Source organism: Vombatus ursinus, unplaced genomic scaffold, assembly GCF_900497805.2.
Source record: "Vombatus ursinus unplaced genomic scaffold, bare-nosed wombat genome assembly UNPS02014809.1, whole genome shotgun sequence".
In the NCBI taxonomy this organism is placed as follows: Eukaryota; Metazoa; Chordata; class Mammalia; order Diprotodontia; family Vombatidae; genus Vombatus; species Vombatus ursinus.
This window is the reverse complement of record NW_020954587.1, coordinates 15,736,556-15,756,780: the sequence shown is the minus strand read 5'-3', so window position 1 is coordinate 15,756,780 and position 20,225 is coordinate 15,736,556. Positions and strand designations below refer to the sequence as shown.

At 37.6% G+C, this 20,225-nt stretch overlaps 1 protein-coding gene and 1 long non-coding RNA gene across 2 annotated transcripts in view; one reads left to right on the top strand and one right to left on the bottom strand.

Moving 5' to 3' along the window:
• Nucleotides 1-1,101: 1,101 nt before the first annotated feature.
• LOC114052865 lies at nt 1,102-8,550 on the bottom strand. Its single transcript, XR_003570320.1, has 3 exons — nt 8,005-8,550; nt 1,866-1,946; nt 1,102-1,137 (listed from the first exon to the last, which is right to left on the bottom strand). It is a non-coding gene; the product is annotated as an uncharacterized LOC114052865 (long non-coding RNA).
• A 191-nt stretch (nt 8,551-8,741) lies between these two features.
• Nucleotides 8,742-20,225, top strand: part of RCAN1 (regulator of calcineurin 1) — a 111,306-nt gene continuing 99,822 nt past the window's right edge. The window contains exon 1 of the mRNA XM_027875415.1: nt 8,742-9,026. Coding sequence (XP_027731216.1) covers nt 8,742-9,026 — 285 coding nt within the window. The remainder of the gene's footprint in view (nt 9,027-20,225) is intronic.

Genomic DNA, 20,225 nt, shown 5'->3' with positions numbered 1-20,225 from the left:
CATTTGGAAGTATATAAAAGTCTTCTTAATTTACAGAGAAAGAGGAGGGTAAGGAGAGAGGATAAGGGTGGGATTCTTAGAAGAGGTGCAGATTAGGGAGGTAATGGTTAGAAGTCAATTAGACATTTGAGGAGAGATAGGGTAAAAAGAGAGGGAGAAAAGAATAAACAGTGACAAAAAAATGGGATAGAGGGAAATGCACAACTAGAAATTATAATTTTGAATGTGAATGGGAAGAAATCATTCATAAAATGGAAATGGTAGTAGAATGGATTAAAAACCAGAATCCAAATACTATGTTGTTTATGAGAAAAACATTTAAAAATGAGAGATACATGTAGAGTAAAAATTAATGGCTGGAGTAGAATTTATTATGCTTCAGCTGATACAAAAAAAAAAAGTAGGGGTAGTAATCATGATCTCAGACAAAGCTAAAATAGATTTAATTAAAAGAGATAAATAGGGAAACTACATTATGATAAAAGGAGCCATAAATAATGAAGTAATGTCAATATTAAACCTATATGCACCAAATGCTATGGCATTCAAATTTTTAAAGGAAAAGCTAAATGAATTACAGGTGCAAATAGGTAGCAGAACTACAAGAGTGGGGGACTTAAATCTTCCCCTTTCATAACTAGCTAAATCTAACCAAAAAAGTCAAGATGAATAGAATCTTAAATAAGTTAGAAATGATATATATCTGGAAAGAATTGAATGGGAACAGAAAAGAATACATCTTTTTTCCAGCAGTACATGGTGCAGTTACAAAAACTGACCATCTATTACAGCATAAAAACTTTATAGTTAAATGAAGAAAATTCTATTTCTAAAAATAGAAATATTAAATGTATCTTTTTCAGATCATAATGTAATAAATTTATATTTAATAAGGAACCATGGAAACACAGATTTAAAATTAATTGGAGAGTAAATAACCTAATCTTCAAGAATGGGTGGGTTAAAGAACAAGTCATAGAAACAATAAATAATTTTATTAAAGGGAATTATAATAATGAGACAACATACCAAAACTTATGGGATGCAGCAAAAGCAGTATCTGAGGAAAATGTATATCTCTAAATGCTTACATCAATAAAACAGAGAAAAAAACAGACCATTCAATTGGGTATGCAACTGCAAAAAAAATAGAAAAAGAACAAATTAAAAATCTCCACTTAAACACCAAACTGGAAACCTAAAAATTAAAGGTGAGAATAATAAAACTTAATTTAAGAAAACCATTGATAATATTGATAACTAATATAAATTTGACAATTGGTTTATTGATAATTGATAACAAATAAAACTAGAAGTTATTTTATGAAAAAAAAACAATAAAATAGATTAAACCATTGGTTAATAAGATAAAAGAAGAAAAAACCAAATCATTAGTATCAAAAATGAAAAGGGTGATTGTATCACTAATGAAGATGAAATTAAAGCAATTATTAGAAATTACTTTGCCCAATTATATACCAATAAATTTAACAATTTAAGTAAGATAGAAGAATATTTACAAAAATATAAACTGCCCAGATTAACAGAAGATAGACTATCTTAATAAACCAATTTTAGAAAAACAGATCAAACAGGCCATAAATGAGCTTCCTCAGGAAAAAGAAAAAAAACACATCAAGACCAGAAGGATTTACAAGTGAATTCTACAAAACATTTAAAGATCAACTAATTCCAATATTAAATAAATTATATGGGATAATAGGCAAAGAAGTCCTATCAAACTCCTTTTATGAAACAAACATGGTGCTGAGTCCTAAATCAGGAAGAGCAAAAACAGAGAAAGAAAATTCTAGAACAATTTGATTAATGAATATGGATGCAAAAATCCTAAATAAAATACTCACCAGGAGACTACAATAATATATTACAAAGTTATACATGGTAACCAAGTGATATTTATACCAGGAATGCCGAGATGGTTTAACCTAAAAAAAAATTATTAACATAATTAATTATATCAATAACAAAAGTAACAAAAATCATATGATTATATCAATAGATACAGAAAAAGCTTTTAACAAAATACAATGCTCATTCCTATTAAAAATATCCAAAAGCATAGTTATAAATGTATTTTTCCTTAAAATTATAAGAAGCATCTATCTAAAACCATAAACATTATTTGTAATGGGGATAAGCTATAAGCCTTTCCAATAAGATCAGGAGTGCAACTAGGATGCCCATTATAAACAATATTATTCAATATTATATTAGAAATGCTAGCAATAGAAATAAGAAAAAGAAATTGAAGAAATCAGAATGGGAAATGAGGTAATAAAACTATCTCTCTTTGCAGACAATATGATGATATGCTTGGAAAATTCTAGAGATTCAACTAAAATGCTAATTTAAACAATTAATAATTTTAGCAAATTAGCAGGACATAAAATAAACCCACACAAATCATCAACATTTCTATATATCACCAACAAAACTCTGCAAGAAGAGATAGTAAGAGATACCCCATTTAAAATAACAGTAGACTGTGTAAAATACCTGGGAGTATATCTGCCAAGACAAACCCAAGAACTACATGAACATAATAATAAAACTTTTTATACAAATAAAGTCAGATTTAAATAAGTGGAGAAATATTAGTTGTTCATGGGTGGGCAGAGCCAATATAATAAAAATGACAATTCTACCTAAACTAATCTACTTATTCAATGTCATCTCAATTAAACTACCAAAAATTATTTTATTGAGCTAGAAAAAAATAACAACAAAATCATTTGGAAGAACAAGAGGTCAAGAATATCAAAGGAATTAATGAAAAAATTGTAAAGGGAGGAGTTTTAGTAGTACCAGATCTTAAACTATATTATAAGGCAATAATTATCAAAACAATCTGGTACTGGTTAAGAAATAGAAAGGTGAATCAGTGGAAGACATTCAATACATAGTAGCAAATGATTACAATAACCTTGTGTTTGACAAATATAAAGATTTAAGCTTTTGGAATAAGAATATACTATTTAGTAAAAAATTGTTGGGAAAACTGAAAAGCAGTCTGGCAGAAATTGGGCATAGACCAATTTCTTACAAAATTTACCAAGATAAGGTCAAAATGGATACCTGACCTAGATATAAAGGGAGATATTATAAGAAAACCAGAAGAACATGGAACATATTACCTATCAGACTTACGGATAGGAGAATTTATGAATAAACAAGAGACATAGAGTATTGCAAAATGTAAAATGGATAATTTTGATTATATTAAATTAAAAAGATTTTGTATAAATAAAACCAATATAGCCCAGTTTAGAAGGAAAGTAAAAAAACTGGGAAAAAAATTTTTAAAAGTTTCTCAGATAAAGGTCTCATATCGCAAATATATAAAGAACTTTGTCAAATTTATAAGAATATGAGTCACTCCCCAACTGATGAACGGTCAAAAGATATGAACAGGCATAGTTTTTCGATGAAGAAATCAAAACTATATATAGTCATATAAAAATGCTTTAAGTCATTATTGATTAGAGAAATGTAAATCAAAACAACTCTGAGATATCATCTCATATCTATCAGATTGGCTAAAATGACAGAAGAGGAAAATGACAAATGTTGGAAGGGATATAGAAAAATTAGGACACTAATGCACTGTTGGTATATCAGTGTGAACTGATCCAACCATTTTGGAGAGCAATCTGTAATTATGCCCAAAGAGCTATAATACTGTGTATACCCTCTGACCCAGCAATACCACTATTAGGTATGTTTCCCAAGACAATCAGGGAAAAAGGAAAAGGACCTATAAGTTCTAAAATATTTATAGCAGCTCTCTTTGTGGTGGCAATTGTAAATTGAGAGAATGCTTATCAGTTGGGGAATATAATTGCAATGGAATACTACTGTACTATATGAAATGAGCTAGTTGATCTTAGAAAAACATGAAAAGACTATAAAATAATGAAATGTGAAGTGAGCAGAACCAAGAGAACATTGTATGTAATAATAGCAATATTGTTTGAAGAATAACTGTGAACAAGCAAGTTATTCTGAGTGCTATAAATACTCAAATCAACTATAAAGGACCCATGAAGGAAGACACTACCCACATCCAGAGAAAGAACTGATAAATAGAAGTACACACAGTATGGTTTTACATATATTTATAAATCTGTGTCAAATTGTGGCCTTTTCTAGTGCTGGATGGGGAGGGAGGGTGACAGTTTGGAACATAAAATGTAACCAAAGATTATTTTAAATAAATAGATTGAACTCCATCCCCACCCCCACCCTGACATACACATAAAAATTCCTGCATTGACCACATCCAAAAAAGATGCCCTAATATGCACTGTGAGTTCATCACCTTTCTGTCAGGAGGAGATAGTAGCATGCCTCTTCACAAGTCCTGTAGAATACTGTTTGGTCATTTTGATCATCAATTTACTTTCCCCTCTTTATGAAGAAGAGAGTGATAAGAAAGGGATATGTTTAGCACCTTTGCAATCTGCTGGGTGAAATCTGCTTCTATTCTTCTGCTCTTCTGTTGCAACAGCCTCAAGTCTCCTCCCTCTTTAATCCATCCTCCACATGGCTGGTAAGATTTTCCTAAAGTACAGGTCTGAACAAGTCTCTCCACTACTCAATAAACTCCAATGGCTCCTTATTGACTTTAGGATAAAATATGAAGTCCTCTGGCTTCAAAAGCCCTTTAAAACCTCAACTTACCTTTCCAGACTGTTATATTACTTGTGTGTATATACACACATGCATATATATCACACATGCAAAATAAATACATGATAATTTTGTGAAAATACAAGATAATTTCAGGGGTATGGTCAAGCAGTTGGGGGGGGATCAGGAAAGGCTTCATTTAGAAGGTGGTACTTGAGTAGAGTTTTGAAGGAAACAAGGGATTCTAAAGGTAGAAATGACAAAGAGAATTTGAGCATTAGGGACAGCCAATGCTGACTGCAGTTACAGTCACTATAGTAAGCCTTCACATTGTTTTCCCTTATAGAAAGTAAGCTTCTTGAGGCCAGGGACCATTTCATGTTTGTATTTCTACCATTGAGCATAGTGCCTAGCTAGCACTTGGATGCCATGTAATAAATACTTGTTGATTGATTGAGAGTCAAATTCACCTCTACCTCATGATGAGGTACTGAGCAGGACTGTGTGGAGATGCTTAATAAAAGCTTCTTTTTAAAAAAAAAAGTTTTTTTGAAATATCTGAAATGTAAGAAGGTTAGGAGAGAAAATCTTCCAGATATTTTTGGTGATAGAGTGGCTCCCCAATTTTAGGTTTAAGTCAACTACTTTAGAACATACTGCCTATGCTCTGTTCTTCTTTCTTCTTTCTCTTTCCTCTATATTTCCCTTCTCTTCTCGCTCACACCTAAACTGAATGTCTGTAAGGAGTGGGGTACAGCTGGGGGAAAATAGAACCACTTACATTTTATTTATCTCATGTCATATACTGCTCTGTATAGTTGAGCAGAGAACATTTCATCCTAATTCTTAAATAGCTAATCTATTTTGCAGATTATCTTTAGAGTTTCAAGAGAGATAGCCTCCCTTCCTCTAGCCCTTATCTTCTCCCCTGTTTCCCAGGCCAGCTTGGCCTTATTTTTAGTAACCTCGGTTGTGGAAGATAAACAAATAAAAAAATGTTGTTGTTCAGTCATGTCTGATTCTTTGTGACCCCTTTTAGGGTTTTCTTGGCAAAAGTACCGGAGCGGTTTACCATTTCCTTCATTTTATAGATGAGGAAACTGAGGAAAACAGTGTTAAATGACTTGCCCAGGGTCACACAGCTAGGACATATCTAAGGTTGAATTTGAACTGAGGACTTCCTGACTCCTGGCCAAGTGCTCTATCCATTGTGCCACCTAGCTGCCCAAACACATAGAAATAATTCTGTATTATTTATTTTGACAATCTTTTTTTTTTTTGCTATTGCTAATACTTTACTGGTACAGTTTTATGTTTGCTATCACTATATCCTTATCAATTATATTTGAGCCTTCCGTCCTTTATCCTTTCCAATAACTGGCCTTCAGTAGATAAATGTACAATCTTAAGGATAACTATGCTTTTGATTTATCACTACTACATGTTTGGTTTGGAACTACTTTTCTAATTGCGAGTTGCATTTGTTTTGATTCCAACTCATACTATCTTGTCTTCTCTCCACTATTAACAATATACATTTTCAAAATGGCTCACTGAAATTAAATTGTTATTATTGTTATCGAATACTAGCAGTCACTAATAGGGGACACCCCCCCACGACTTACTTTGGCTTTTCTAACCCTACGCACGCCTTAACCTTTTCTGCTAGACCAACAATGATAGCTGCTGCCTGATTCATCTAGGTTGTAATGTGCATCCCATCTCCAACTGCACATCAGAAATGTATTTTTGGCATTTGGCTTTATCCAAATTAGCACTTTATTATAACTTGGACTGTATGTTCTACCATAGCCTTAAATCTGACTTTCGTTGCATGTGTTTGTTCATCCTCCTCATCACTTAACACAGTGCTGGTTACATCGCAAATACTCAAATACTTGGAATCATAGAACTTTCTGAGAAATGTCATAATATATGTAAAAAACATTTTGAAAAATTGGAGTGTACAAGTAGTATTATCATGGTGATTTAGTTCAAAGCCTCTCCCACTGTCATTCTCAAATGAGAAAATTGAGCCCTAAGCAATGGCAGTTTCCTATCTGAAACCTCAGTCACACAGTTTTTGTAATAAGTCTGGGAATCAATACATAGCAAACCTACCTCCTTGCTTCTGAATGAATAAAACAGATTTTAAATAGCCAAAGTCAGGGAATTCTCAGAGGAATCACGTCTTGGGGAGGAAAGAAGGGGGCCTGATCACTAAGGGTCAAAGATAGGAGGCCAAACTGCAGTCAGAAAAATGTATTAGCATGACATGGAAGACTGTTTGCTGACAGCAGTTTCAGCTTCGAGGATACAGGTTTTTTAAACTTTTCAGGCTCACTTAAGAGTACACAGACAAATCAGCAGCATTCTGCAGCAGCTTAGGATAGAGAAATTAACACTTCTCAAGTGAAGGAGAAGAAAAAAGGAGAATCACCTAAGGTAAAAGAGGGGTTTTGGAAGAATATTTGCCATGAAGCTGGCAAGGTTTGTTATCAGAATGAGAAAACATTCCCTTTTGAAGGGCAGGGCACTGAGGAGGTGACCAACTACTTATGTAATTGTTAAGGAAGTCCACTTAGACAAAACTCAGGGGTCTCTTATCCAAAGACAACAAATATTTGTTACAACAGTGACCAAGACTGTTTGCTTTACCTTGTCCTTGCAATCCTTTGTTATATTTTATTTGTCCTTCAGTAGTGGTTGATAAATTTCTACTATCAGCCCACCAGGTTTGGGGGGGGGGTGTTTCCACACTGCTAGTCCATCAATGTTTTGAAATGATTGTGGGTGCTATTTTTCCCCTCATACCAAATGATGTATCAGGAAGGAGTGTTAGAGATCACCTGGTCCAACTTGCTCATTTAGACCTGAGGTCCGGAGAAGTTAAGTCACTTGCCTCAGGACACATAGTGACAAGATACTGAGAGGCAGGATCTGAATCCCGGTACAGCTCTTCCCACCATGCCCGTCTGCTTAGTATAGCTGAATTTCCAGCAGCTTGCTATCACAATGTATTTTACAAGTTAACAAACAAATAGTACAACTATTCTCACAAGGATAATCTCTGCAAGAATTTTTCCGAGTTAAAAATCAGTCTTCATACTTGAAAAAGTTTAAAGAGTACCAGTCAAGTTGGGATCTGGAGCTGGGAAGCCGATTGTTAAATTGTATGTACAGTTACACCTCCTAAAACTACAAACCAAGGTTTGATTTATTTATACTGTTGATTATCTAGAGTTCAGAAAGTAATAGAGAAAAATATTAATAATGCAAATTAAACTTAAGATTGTGAGCGTGCAATTCCCACCCCACCCCCCACAAAAAAGAGTCGGTTGTTAAAACGTTTACCAGCACACCGCTGAGCCAGGGTCTCTTGCCCACTTTCACACCTCGGCTCACAACTCTAACTCTAGGGCTTGTGGCATAGAAGAACTCGGAAGTCTGAGGACGCTGTTCACTGAGGAGTGAAACAGATAGAGCAAAGGCGGTCAGAAGCAGCGTCGCCTCCCGATCGTGCCCGGTCTCTGTCCAGCGTTCTCCAGAGGGGACTATTGGCACCTCTACCGAGACTCCAGTAAGAGGCCTCCGCCCAAACCCAACATGGCAGCGCCAGCGGCTTCACCGAAGCGGCGCGAGTTCTCCATCACGTGACGAGAACCTTTGTATCTTATTGGCTCTCGCTGGGGGTACGGCCTAGAAGAAAGCGTTAACTCCCTCCCTAACTTAAAGAACCCGCAATCAAATTCGCCGTTCTCCAGCTTCGGGGAAGGGCATGGTCCGGGGTGGTTCACTTCTCCCCTTCCTGGCTCCGGGAAGGGTGGAGTGACTGCGCTTGGGAACGAGGGGGTTAACGGCGAGTCGGTCTGAGGCGGTAACCGTGGGAAGGAGCTCGGAGCGGCGCTCGCGCCCTGCCTGAACGTCTAGGTGCGGGAGGCTCGCGTTCGCCAGCCTCCGTCCTCCCCCCGCCCTCGGCGCTCGAGCCGGGCTCGCACCCTCCACCCCCCGCGCTCCCGCTCGCCAGCCTCGGGGAGGACCCTCCGCGGCCCCGCCTCGTCCTGCCGGCTCCGCGTCCCGGTCTGCCCGGGATGGAGGGCGGCGTGCTGGGGTCCCGGAGCGAGGCGGCGGTTGTCTCCGTCGCCGGCGCGGCGTCTGTGGAAGGGGAGGAGGCAGGGGAGGAGGCGGTGCCACCGGGCTTGGAGGCGACGCGGCCGCACTTCTCCCCGTTCGAGGGGGCGGAGGCCCGGGACGAGGGCGGGGGGGACTGGAGCTTCATTGACTGTGAGATGGAGGAGATCGACCTGCAGGACCTGCCCAGCGCCATCATCGCCTGCCACCTGGACCCGCGCGTCTTTGCGGACAGCCTGTGCCGGGTGAGGCTGGGGCGGGGAGGGCTTCGGGCCGCCTGCGCCCCTCGGGCCGCGCCCTCCGCAGCCCCTCGGGCCGGGCTCCCCCCAGGGATGGCGGCCGCACCTGGCCGCGCAGGGGCGGGGCCGAGGGGAGGGGGGCACTTGTTGCGCTGTGCGGCCTCGGGGTGACCGGATCCAGGAGCACCGGCTTGGCTGGGCTGGGGCGGGTCGGGAGCTCAGAGCCCGGGGAGGAGGCGTCGGTGGGAGGATGGGGCGGGGGAGCCTCGGACCGGCAAGCGAACGATGCCACCTGTGGGGCGGGGGTCCCTGGTTTGTCCGAGGGGGACTTTCAGTGGCACCTCCTCAAGCCTTGCAAATCTGGGTCCGAGCGGAAGCCGTCCAGGGGCTTGTGCTTCTGCCCCGCTCGGCTCTAGGGCCGCTCGCCGCTTTCCACGTCTGATCCTACGGGGCCTGAAACCCTGTAGGTAAAGACGCCTCAGGGAGCCGCCTGCCTGTTGCTGTCCAGCCTGGGACCGAGCACACCTAAAGCGGTGCTACCTGGACAGCCGCAGGAGCTGTTTATAATGTGACAGGAGGCCTCATCAGTGAGAAACGAGCGTTTGGTTCGCAGCCTCCTCGATTGAGGGGACTCACGCTGCTGGAAATGTTAGGAAGTCGGCCAATCAACTGTCCACAAATATTAATTACGCATTCACTAGGTGTGGGGTCTGTGCTAAGACCTGAGAGAAATGAAACAATCTCTGCCCTCAGAGAACTTGCATTCTAGTAGGGAAATCAACCTGTGAAAAGGTAATAATAATAACTCACATTTGTGTGGCATTTTAAGACCTTCAGAATGCTTTCCTTACCACAATCCAGTGAGTCAGTGCAAATATTATCTCTATTTTACAGATGAGGTAAGAATCTCAAGAAAGTGACTTTTCCAGGATTATCTACCTAATATGTGCTATTACTAGAACAAAAATAATCATGATGATGAGCTAGTATTTATTTATGGTGGTTTCATATATTATATTATTTGAGGACCATTGTGAAATTGGTTATGGAACTGTTTTCCAAATTTACATACAAGGAAAGCAAGTCTTGAACAGTTCAAGGAACCTGTGGTCAAACAATGGTTGAGCAAGGACTCAACAGGTCTTCTGATATTCTTTCCACTCTTTATGCTGATAAAAACCACAAGATGGTTCTCTGCCTTCTTTTAGTGCTAGGTGGCAGTGGATACAGTGCCTTAAGAAGACTCGAAATCAAATCTAGCCTCAGAAGTTTACTAGCTGTGCAACCCTGGGCAAATCACTTAACCTCTTTCTGTTTCAGTTTCCTCAGCTGTAAAATAAAAATAATAATAGAGCCTATCTCCCTGGGTTGTTGTGAAGATAAAATTCAATATTTGTAAAGCAATTTGCGAACCTTAAAGGGCTATGTAAATGCTAGCTATTATTATTAGTGCCATATTGTCCTATAAAGTGTGTTTGTCTAATAATCTGTGTAATCTTTCTCCTTATGGAATAGGCAATTACTTTTATTGATCAGGAAACTGAGGCCCTGGGTAGTAAAGTGATTGTTGATGAGAGTAACAACTCACATTTGTATTGCACTTTAAGAATTGTAAATGCCTTCCCTGCAACAATGATATGAGGTAGATAGTGAAAGTATTATTTTTATTTTACAGATGAGAAAACTGAGGGTCAAAAAATGATAGCTGACTTGTCCATGGCCACATTATATCAGATTGGAGCTCGAATCTAGTTATCTGGTTTGGTTGACTGGGTGGAAGGAAGCACATTTGTAAAATGCTTTTGTATTTAGTCTATTTAGGAACTAATTCTACGGAACTAATTACTGTGTTAGAGTGGTGTCAGTAACAAGCAGAATACTGAGAAAATTGATTGTGGCACTTAATATATCAAAAGTTCATTTTAAAAAACTCTTTAAATACTTTGGTGGCAGGGAGAAAAAGAAGTTTTAATAATGAATGGTACTGGTTAATTTTTCATTTAAAATTCAAATCTACTTGTATTCTGCTAGATAGAATTTGGCCACTAGAATTCTATAATTACCATTGTAGAAAGAAATTTGCCTTTGAGACTTTTTCTTTTAAAAGTGCACATGTCCCAAAAGGCTGGAGTTTTGTCAGCATGGATTTTAGGTTACATTAACTATCCAGAGTCTATATCTGAAGGTTGCTTCCTAAAATATATATATATATATATATATATATATATATATCTACATCTATATCTATATATCCCTATGGAATAGATAGTACTTCACATCTAAGTAAGTGCATTATATTCTAAGACCTTTTATTCCATCTATATTCTGAATTTTTAGAGTAAGTCATCAATGCTTAACTTCTCTTGGCCCCATATGTGTCTTGCTACATGAGCAAAGTCATGCTTTGAACAATGAGTTTTACAATGTAGATAGCCTATGGTAGACAGAAAAAGCATTTCCCTTTTCCCGGTGAGGAGAGAAGACACACCTAGAATCTTGTCGTGATGAGCCAGTCATAAAAGTGCCAGTTACTCATCCTGTGTAAAATAAGGAAGTTAGACTAAAGAATCTTTGAGGTATTTTTCAGTTCTGACATTCCGTGATAGATGAAATTGCCTTGTCCCTTTTGTAAATGCAGTCCCACCTCCTCAGTTCTGGCATTGGTCAAAATTAACCGGATCTTCAGAATCTCTCAGAATGGGATACTAGAACCTTTTACCCCAGTACATTAAGGTAGATAGAAACCAAAGACCACTTCATGGTTTTAGGTCATTGGGCATAGAGCTAAAATCACCATGGGCAGGCCCATGGCTTTTGTGTTTCAAAATTGGAGAGATCTCTCTCTCTCTCTCTCTGTCTCTTGATGTGTGTGTGTGTGTGTGTGTGTGCACGTGCATCAATAACTAATCCTCTCCGTTTGGGTAATGTATTTTAGGTAGTTAAGGCTAACAGATTCAGTTTTAGATCATATAAATATAATATGATTACATGAAGAAATTGTCAAGTTAGCAAGCATTTATTAAGTTCCTATTATGTGCCAAGCATTGTGTTAAGCACTTAAGAAAGACAGAAAAGTCTCTGTACTCTAAGAGCTCAGGAGGGAGAGAGTTTTAGGTGTTCCTGGAGTTGGGAGATGAGTGACTTGTTCAAGGAACAACAAGGAGGCAAGTGTCACTGGATGGCAAAGTAAATAGAGGGAATAAGGTGTAAGAAGACTAGAAAGGTAGAAAAGGGCAAGATTATGAAGGGCTTTAAAAGCAAAACTAGAAGGTTTTATATTTGATCCTGGAGGTAATATGAAACCTCTGACATTTATTGAATGAAGAACTGAGGTTTACATGGTCAGACCTGTGCTTTAGGAAGATCAGTTTGACAGCTAAGTGGAGGATGGACTGGAGTGAGGAGAAATTTGAGGCAGGGAGACCAACCAGAAGACTACTGCCATAGCCCAGGTATGGTAACAAGGGCCCATTTCAGAGAGACAGGTAGAAAAGACAGGATTTGGCTACAGATAGAGGGATTGAGAGTTGAAGATAGAAGAGTTGAGGTTAGAGGATGACAGGTTTTGAGCCTGGAAGACTCAGAGGATAATGGTACTCTCATTAGCACTAGGGAAGTATGGAAGAGGGGAGAGTTTGGGAGACAAGATAATGATTTTATGTTAAATTTAAGGTGTCTACAGGACAACCTGTTTGAGATGTCCAATAGACAGTTGAAGATTTGAGACTGGGGGTCAGGAGAGAGGTTGGAGAAGGCAAGACAATAAACATTAGGTGCTTACTATGGGCCAAGTACTCTGCAAAGTGCTGAGGGTACAAAAAGGAACTCTTCGCCTTCAAGGAGTTTACATTCTAATGGAGGAAAACAACACATGAAAGGGAATTGAAAAGAAGTGGGAGGAGAAAGGTACCTGAGAGCCAACTGTTAAAGTCTGGAAAGGCCAAAACAGAGCTAGGAGAATGAAGGTTGGCCAGCCTAGATAACTCCCCATAAGGAGGCTTTGGGAAGGAACTTAACAATGGTTAAAAGAGGCCAGCATCATGGAGAGATTTTCCAGGATGAGAAGACCTCAGGAGATGATGAGCGTTCCAGAGTCAAGGGATCCCAGGCATTAAGGGAAGTTCCAGAAAGAGAATGTAGCTGAGGCATGATGTTGACGTACAGAAAGTCAGAAGCAGAGCTGGGAGTGGAATGAAGGTTGGCTGGCTTGGGCCTCTCCCCAAAAAGGAGGCCCCAGAAGAAATCACCAGTAGGAGAAGGGTGCTGGTTCGGTGGAGGGATGTTCCATTGTAACAGAACAGTGTCATAAAAACCAAGAGAAAAGAGAACATCAAAGAGAAGAGGGTGATTCAGTGTCAAAGGTGAAGACTATGAAATAGCCATTAGATTTGGCAATTAAGAGATCATTGGTAACTTTGGAGAAAGAAGTTTCAGTTGAATGAAGATGTTGTGCATATAGAAAAATTTACCTTGGCAAGGAGAGAGGCCACCTTTTCATGTGAGACTAGGGTGAAAGAGGAGATAGTGGGGAGAGGTATCAGAGGGATGTGAGATGAGGCGAAGGGGATAAGAGAGAGCTCTTGGTAAATGGCCTCAAGTTTTTCATCGAAATATGGGGCAAGATTCTCAGCTGAGAGGATGGTGATGGGAGGGGATGCTTGAGGAGGGACGCAAGGTTTGGAAAAGGTGCAGTGATGAGTGGAGCAGTGACTTGAATAAAGATTGCCTTGCCCCAGCACAGGCCCAGTTGAGATTATGTACCATACATTTGTAGTGGATCCACCCACTCATCGGTTTTGAGATTTTCTTCAGTTTTACTCAGCAGCAGGTGAGTAGGAGTGAAGGCAGTGGATGGTGGGAGTAATCTAATGCTGAAACTTGGTAGGGTGAAATCTGAAGTTGTCTGAGTCTTAAAACATAGGCCACCAACAGTATTGGTTTGAGGCCTAACGTCCACCTGTTCTTTAAGTCTTCCCATTGTTTTTCCTATATAGTGGTCCTTTGTACTGTAGAATGAAATCAATCAACTAAAAAGAATTTATTAAACACCTATAATATTCTAATACTACATACTGGGAATACAACTATAAGACCATCCCTGCCCTCAAGTAGCTTATATACCAATAGAAATGTATGGAATATGTGAACTCCTTCCTCCCCTCACCCTTTTTTCCATTGATTGTGTCCTCTAATTTTAGCTGTGAAGGAAAGAAGAGCCTTGGTTTGATTTCTCATTCATTTAAGCATTGTAAAGGTATAAATGAGTTTTATAACTGTAGCAGTTTAGCCCCAATGTTAAATCTCATTTTTCTTTATTGCTTGAATTCTAGGTAGAGGATTCTAGCTAGATGGTACAGTTGATAGAGTGCTGGGCTTAGAGTCAGGAAAGCCTAAGTTAAAATCTGGTCTCAGGCTAGCTAGTTACTAGCTGTGTAACTCTGGGCAAGTCATCTAGGTTTGTAACAAGCATAGTAGTTAAACACAGCTATATAAATGATTATATAAAAGCCATCCATTTAAAATTATTAGATTTTATTGACTTGTAACATAAATTAAGAAAAAATACTGTACAAATACTTTATGCACATTCTATAATTGCATCTTATTGTTCACAATGATACTTAGAAAAGGAAAAAATACCAACAAATGTATTCTAAAATAAACAAATGGTTGCCTATATCTCTTAGCAAAGATTATCTTTCCTAGAATTAGCAAGTAATGTAACTATTTGGTCACCTTTAATTAGAAAGACTATATAACTCTGTAAATCAAAATCACATTAACTTTCTATGCCTTAGATGCATGTTAGATGTTTATTTTTTCTTGACTAAAACATAAATTATTATATTTTACTAGTATAATTGTAGTGGGTAAATAAAAAAAATCTTGCTATTTGACAGAATTTTGAAATTTTTTAATTAGTAGGAAAAGAATGCATACATTAACTTGGGAATTCTTAGAACTAAATTAAGTAAGCAAAATGTTAAAATACCAAATAAGTTATAATAAATACAGGAGTGAGTGGGATGTTAAGGGAGGACTGGCACCTCTGGTGTGAGGGCTTGCTGAGTTCTTTTCAGGGCTGCTCACTCACCTTTGGTGTCCACCCAGCTCTCAGCTGTGGCTCCAAGAATCTGTAGCACGTTCAGCGGTCACCCCAGGTAGAACTGTCTCAGGAGATGAACTAAACCAGGTTGAAGGTAATCAACAGGACTCAAACCTATTGGTGAGTTAAGGGGTTGTCTTCCCCAAGCATGTGAAGACATCCCCCAGTGGATGAGCAGATGAAAACAATTTGTTCCAGCACCATGAAATCGACTGAAACAAGAGCTGTTGAGTTCATAGAGCTTGGTCATACATCAGAGACACCAAGGTCATCCACCACTGCATCCCAGGCCATTGCCAGTCATCCTGACTTTTTTCTTGCCACTGGACTTCAACGACTAGAAAAAGAGATTTGGCTGATATTTGTGCAACTCTGCCTCATTTAAATTCAGTTCACTCACAAATCAAGATATCACCCAATAATGTCATTGGTCCTCTTCAGAATGAAGGAAAAACAATAAATACAACAGTATAAAAAGTCCTGACCCATAACATTTTAAGCTCTGTCATCATTTCCCAGGTTTCCTTTCCATTCAGTCTTACCTATTCAATAGTGACCCTTGATAGAACAGCTGTCCAAACCTCTGCCCTGGGGCAAGTGATGGTATAAGAACAGTATTAAGCTTGACTACCCTCTGATTTTGATCTGTCTTTTCATTGAATATCAACATTTAATAACCATCAATGCACACTGCTCACTGAACCTAAAATTCAGTACATTTATTTGCTTACCACAATTTTGGAGGGAAAGAATTGAAACTATTTCATTGTTTCCTGCTGGGAAGAACGTTTGAGGTATGAAATAACATGGTTAACATAATAAATACATGATTCCAGTTTTATGACTTTGAGCTTTTTAATAGCTGCTTTCTATCTATGCATGTTTATGCATAGATATGCAAATTTAATTGTAATTAAATTTGTGACATAAAATCCTGAAATTCTAGTAACATGTTATAGTTGAGTTATATTATAGTGAAAAATCCAGATATTCTTAGATTATTTTTACTTTACACCTAGGTATCATAAACACATGGGTTATGAGGCCCAGATCATGTATGAAATATCTGGAAGATGCTAGTTTTCCTCCTACACTTTTTATTTGGGAAAAATGGGTAGAAAAGTTAAAAGTATGTTCTTTCCCATTATCATAGGGCTCCAGAATTCAGCTGAAAATTTACAGTATCTTCCACATTAAAGTCTACATATAGAAGCACCTACTTTCATACAGTTGTTGTGAGGATCAAATGAAATGACTTATGGAAAGCACTCTGGACTTAAAACACCAAAGAAATATTGAGTTATTATTGTTATTACCTAATTTCAAAATTCCTTAGTGAAGAAGTAAAATGTTCTTTTTCTTTCATGAGTTTTTCCCCTTCCTAAATATTGTTTCATTTTTTGGCATATCCTGCTTCTGCAATAAATAGATTAAAACATTAAAAAAGAAAAAAGAAAGTAGCAGTGGCTTAATATGTTGTTGGCTATCATTAGGCTGTCTGAGTGCTAAGACATTTACAAAGGGAAACAAAAAATAGGCTTTTCAGTCAAATACAATAACTAAAGCAGAGGATGTTGATTACAGGGTTTATGTTTCTGGCTGTATTCTTTTTTTTTTTTTAATGTAGTCAAATGACACATTTTACACTCTTTTTCTTACACATCATTGAAGAGCTTGTTCTCCTGCCCCTTTAAATGTGTCACTTGTTACAGTAATAGTCATTGTGTGTATATCAGTGCAAGCAAACTAGACCCTTGGTGTACAATTTTTATGCTTGTGTAGAAAGCATTTTAAGTGATGGGAGTAGTGCCAGACACTTGAAATGCACTTCATATGTGAAAATGAAGAATTGCCTTCAGTTTTTTTTCTTTATAAATACTAATAACCATCAAAACAGGGAGGCTGTTGCTTAATGAGATAGTAAATGCTCTCTGCTGTGGTCCCTGAATAGGGAATATGGTAGTGATAGAAAATAAAAATAGCTTTTTCTGCTCTTCCTAGCAATAGAGAAGCATTTTTTTTCCAAATATCATATCACCAGGACAACATTAAATAACTTTAAGCCAAGTTTTGACATTGTCAAAGAACAAAATTATATTCCTTGGGTAATATTTTATTGAGAAATTACAATGTATTTTTAAAATACTTTTATCTACATTGTTTTCTTTCCTCTTCCCTGAATCCTGATTGAAATTAGTGTTAGATTGACTACATCAGAGTTAAAATGCCATCAGTTTTCTCACAGAAATTTATAATTTGATGATTAGCATTTTTGCTTCAGACCCAAGTTTTCTTCATGAAGTTATTTTCCTTTTCTTTTTAGTATTTGATCTTCAGGCAGTTCTAAAGAAATCCAGTGTTGTGCTGAAAGTGCAGAGAAAGTATCTAATTTTCATGAAGATAGTCTCCCAATCTGGGATCTTACAGGCTTCAGCTCACTAAGGGCAATGTGTTTAAAGTGCTATCCAGTAGCATTTATGGACAGTACCAGTATAGACTGTACCTAAAGTAATAAAGCTACCAGAAAGGATTGTAGAAAACATATGCCAAAGCAACAAAAAGCAAATTTTGCAATTTGAGCCTTGAACAAGCCTAATATTTTTCCATAGTGATTTCAGCAGGTACAGTATGATATTCCCATGTAGAGTCATTTTCTAAAGTCACTTTTACAATAGGAAAGGAAGTATTGAAACTAAGCAGTGCTTTCACATTTAAGGATTTCTTCCTCCTATGGAGGTTATTTTGTTTTCTTTGTGATTGTAGATATATTTAGACTATAAGACTGAAGTTAAGTTTTGTTTGGTTGGTTTTTATTTTAAACTAACAATGGTTTAATTCAAATAACTCACTTGGAGTTTTCTTGACAAAAATACTGAAGTGGTTTGCCATTTTCTTCTTTAGCTCATTTTACAGATGAGGAAACTGGGGCAAACAGGGTTAAGTGACTTGCCCAGGTTCACACAGCTAGTAAGTATCTGGGGACAGATTTGAACTCAGGTAGAAGAATCTTCCTGATTCCAGGCCTGGTGCTCATTGCACCTCCCAGAGGCCCTGAGTTTATGATCAACATAAGAATTTCCCATTTCCTCTTTTATTATAGATTTATTTTTTCCAACTGATAAATTCATAAAATATTAAGAGCTAGACGGAATCTCAGGCAGCATCTAATTCAACTCCTTTATTTACAGGTGAGTAAACTGGAACCTAGTGAGCTAAAATAATAATCCCAACAATAACATTTGCTTTAAGCACTGTAAGTTTTAAAAATGCAATTTTTGATCTGTTCTGCCACCCTGTGAGGTAGGTATTAGAAGCAAAAAATTTAAGGTAAAGAGAAATACAGATTAAAATTGAAAAGATTAAGGAACATATCATACAACAACCAGCTCAAGAAAGGCAGATGTGGCAGCTGTGATATCCAGTCAAGTCGAATTTAGTCTGGAAAACATTGAAAGAAATAATCAATGTTATTTGTATCATGATAAAAGGAATAAAAAAAATGAAAATTGAATATTGAATTTATATGCCCTAAATAATTAATACTTAAACTAATCAAAGAAAAACTGACAGAAATCAAGTAATAAATTATAATAGATATTAATACTTCATTATCAGAATATGATACATTAAGCAAAAAGATAATCTGTTGCATTCTGTGATTTATGGTTTATTTAGCAAGTGAAATGAACAGATATTTGAGTTAAATAACTTTTTTGAGCTTCTTTAATAGGGCAATTATTTTTAAAAATGTATTTGAATGATAGGACTCTGTGCATATGTACATTTATCTGGACCTATTGGGACAAATTCCGCATTGAGAAACTCCCTCCTGAATTATAGATTGGCACCTGATCTATAATATATAATCTTAGTTGCCTGAGGCACTAAGAGGTTAAGTGGTTTGCCCAGGGTCACACATATAGCCAGTTTATGGCAAAGGAAAGACTTAAACTTTAGTCTTTCTGACTGAGGTCAGCACTGGATCCATTGTTCCATATTCCCTCTTTGAGTGTGTATGTGGTATGAGGATGCTCGTGTGTCATTGTCAGACAAGGAAAACTTTGATGACGGCACATCGTGCCTTGAAATAGAAGCCCAGATTAGTGTTCTACCTAGCATAGTAAAAGACAAGTCTACCCAATGCAAAATATCTCAATGTAAAGTTAAAGAAAATCAGTCAATTATCTGCATTTACCAAGTTATCCAGCTTGTCTGGTCTCTTGCCAACTAAACCTTAAGATGATTCAGTATCAATTTCATTTTTTATCTAGTGTTTTGGTGTTCTATTGACACTTGATGTATCCATTTAGTGATCTAAAATGAGCTTGTGTTCTAAACTAGTACTGTCCTTGGTTGTTATGTCTTTCTCTATGGTAAGGCAAAGCAAGAATCAACCCTGTCTAAGGAGGCTGGAAATTTGACAAACATGACAGAGAAGGAAAAGGAAGAAAGACCACTTCATCACTGGAGCAATAATACAGGACTTCCTCCAATTGGGTGGAAGTAGTCTCTGTGAGAAGGAGTAGGAAGCAATTTCCCATATTCTTCAGAATAATAATAAAGATCCACCAATGCCAACAAGACAGAAGTCATAGGAAAGATGAGCAGGTCCCTAGTCATTAGTGACTAGGGTTAAAGAGGCAACCATTATATCATCCTCACATGAGCAATCCAGATATGGAAAGCCTCCTAGATTTTGTCAAACTTGATGTTTCTTAAATAGCACTGAATAATTTTGATGATCATAGTTTGAAATCTAGCCCCACTTCCTTCCTACTTTTTTTTAAATTTCTCTTGAGATTCTGATCTTTTGTTCATCCACATAAGTAGTTATCAAAATTTTTGATCTCAGGACCCCTTTCTACACTTAAAAATTATGAGAGGACACTCCCTCAAAGAGCTTTTGTTTATGTGGGTTATAGTTATCAATATACATCATATTCAAAATTAAAACATCTTATTATAAAAATAATTTTAACTTAGAGGACCCCCTGAAAACATCTTGGGGACCCTTAGGAATCTCTGTACCACATTTTGGAACACTTGCTCTCTATGAATTTTATCATTTAATAAAATTTTACATAATAATTTCAGCACAG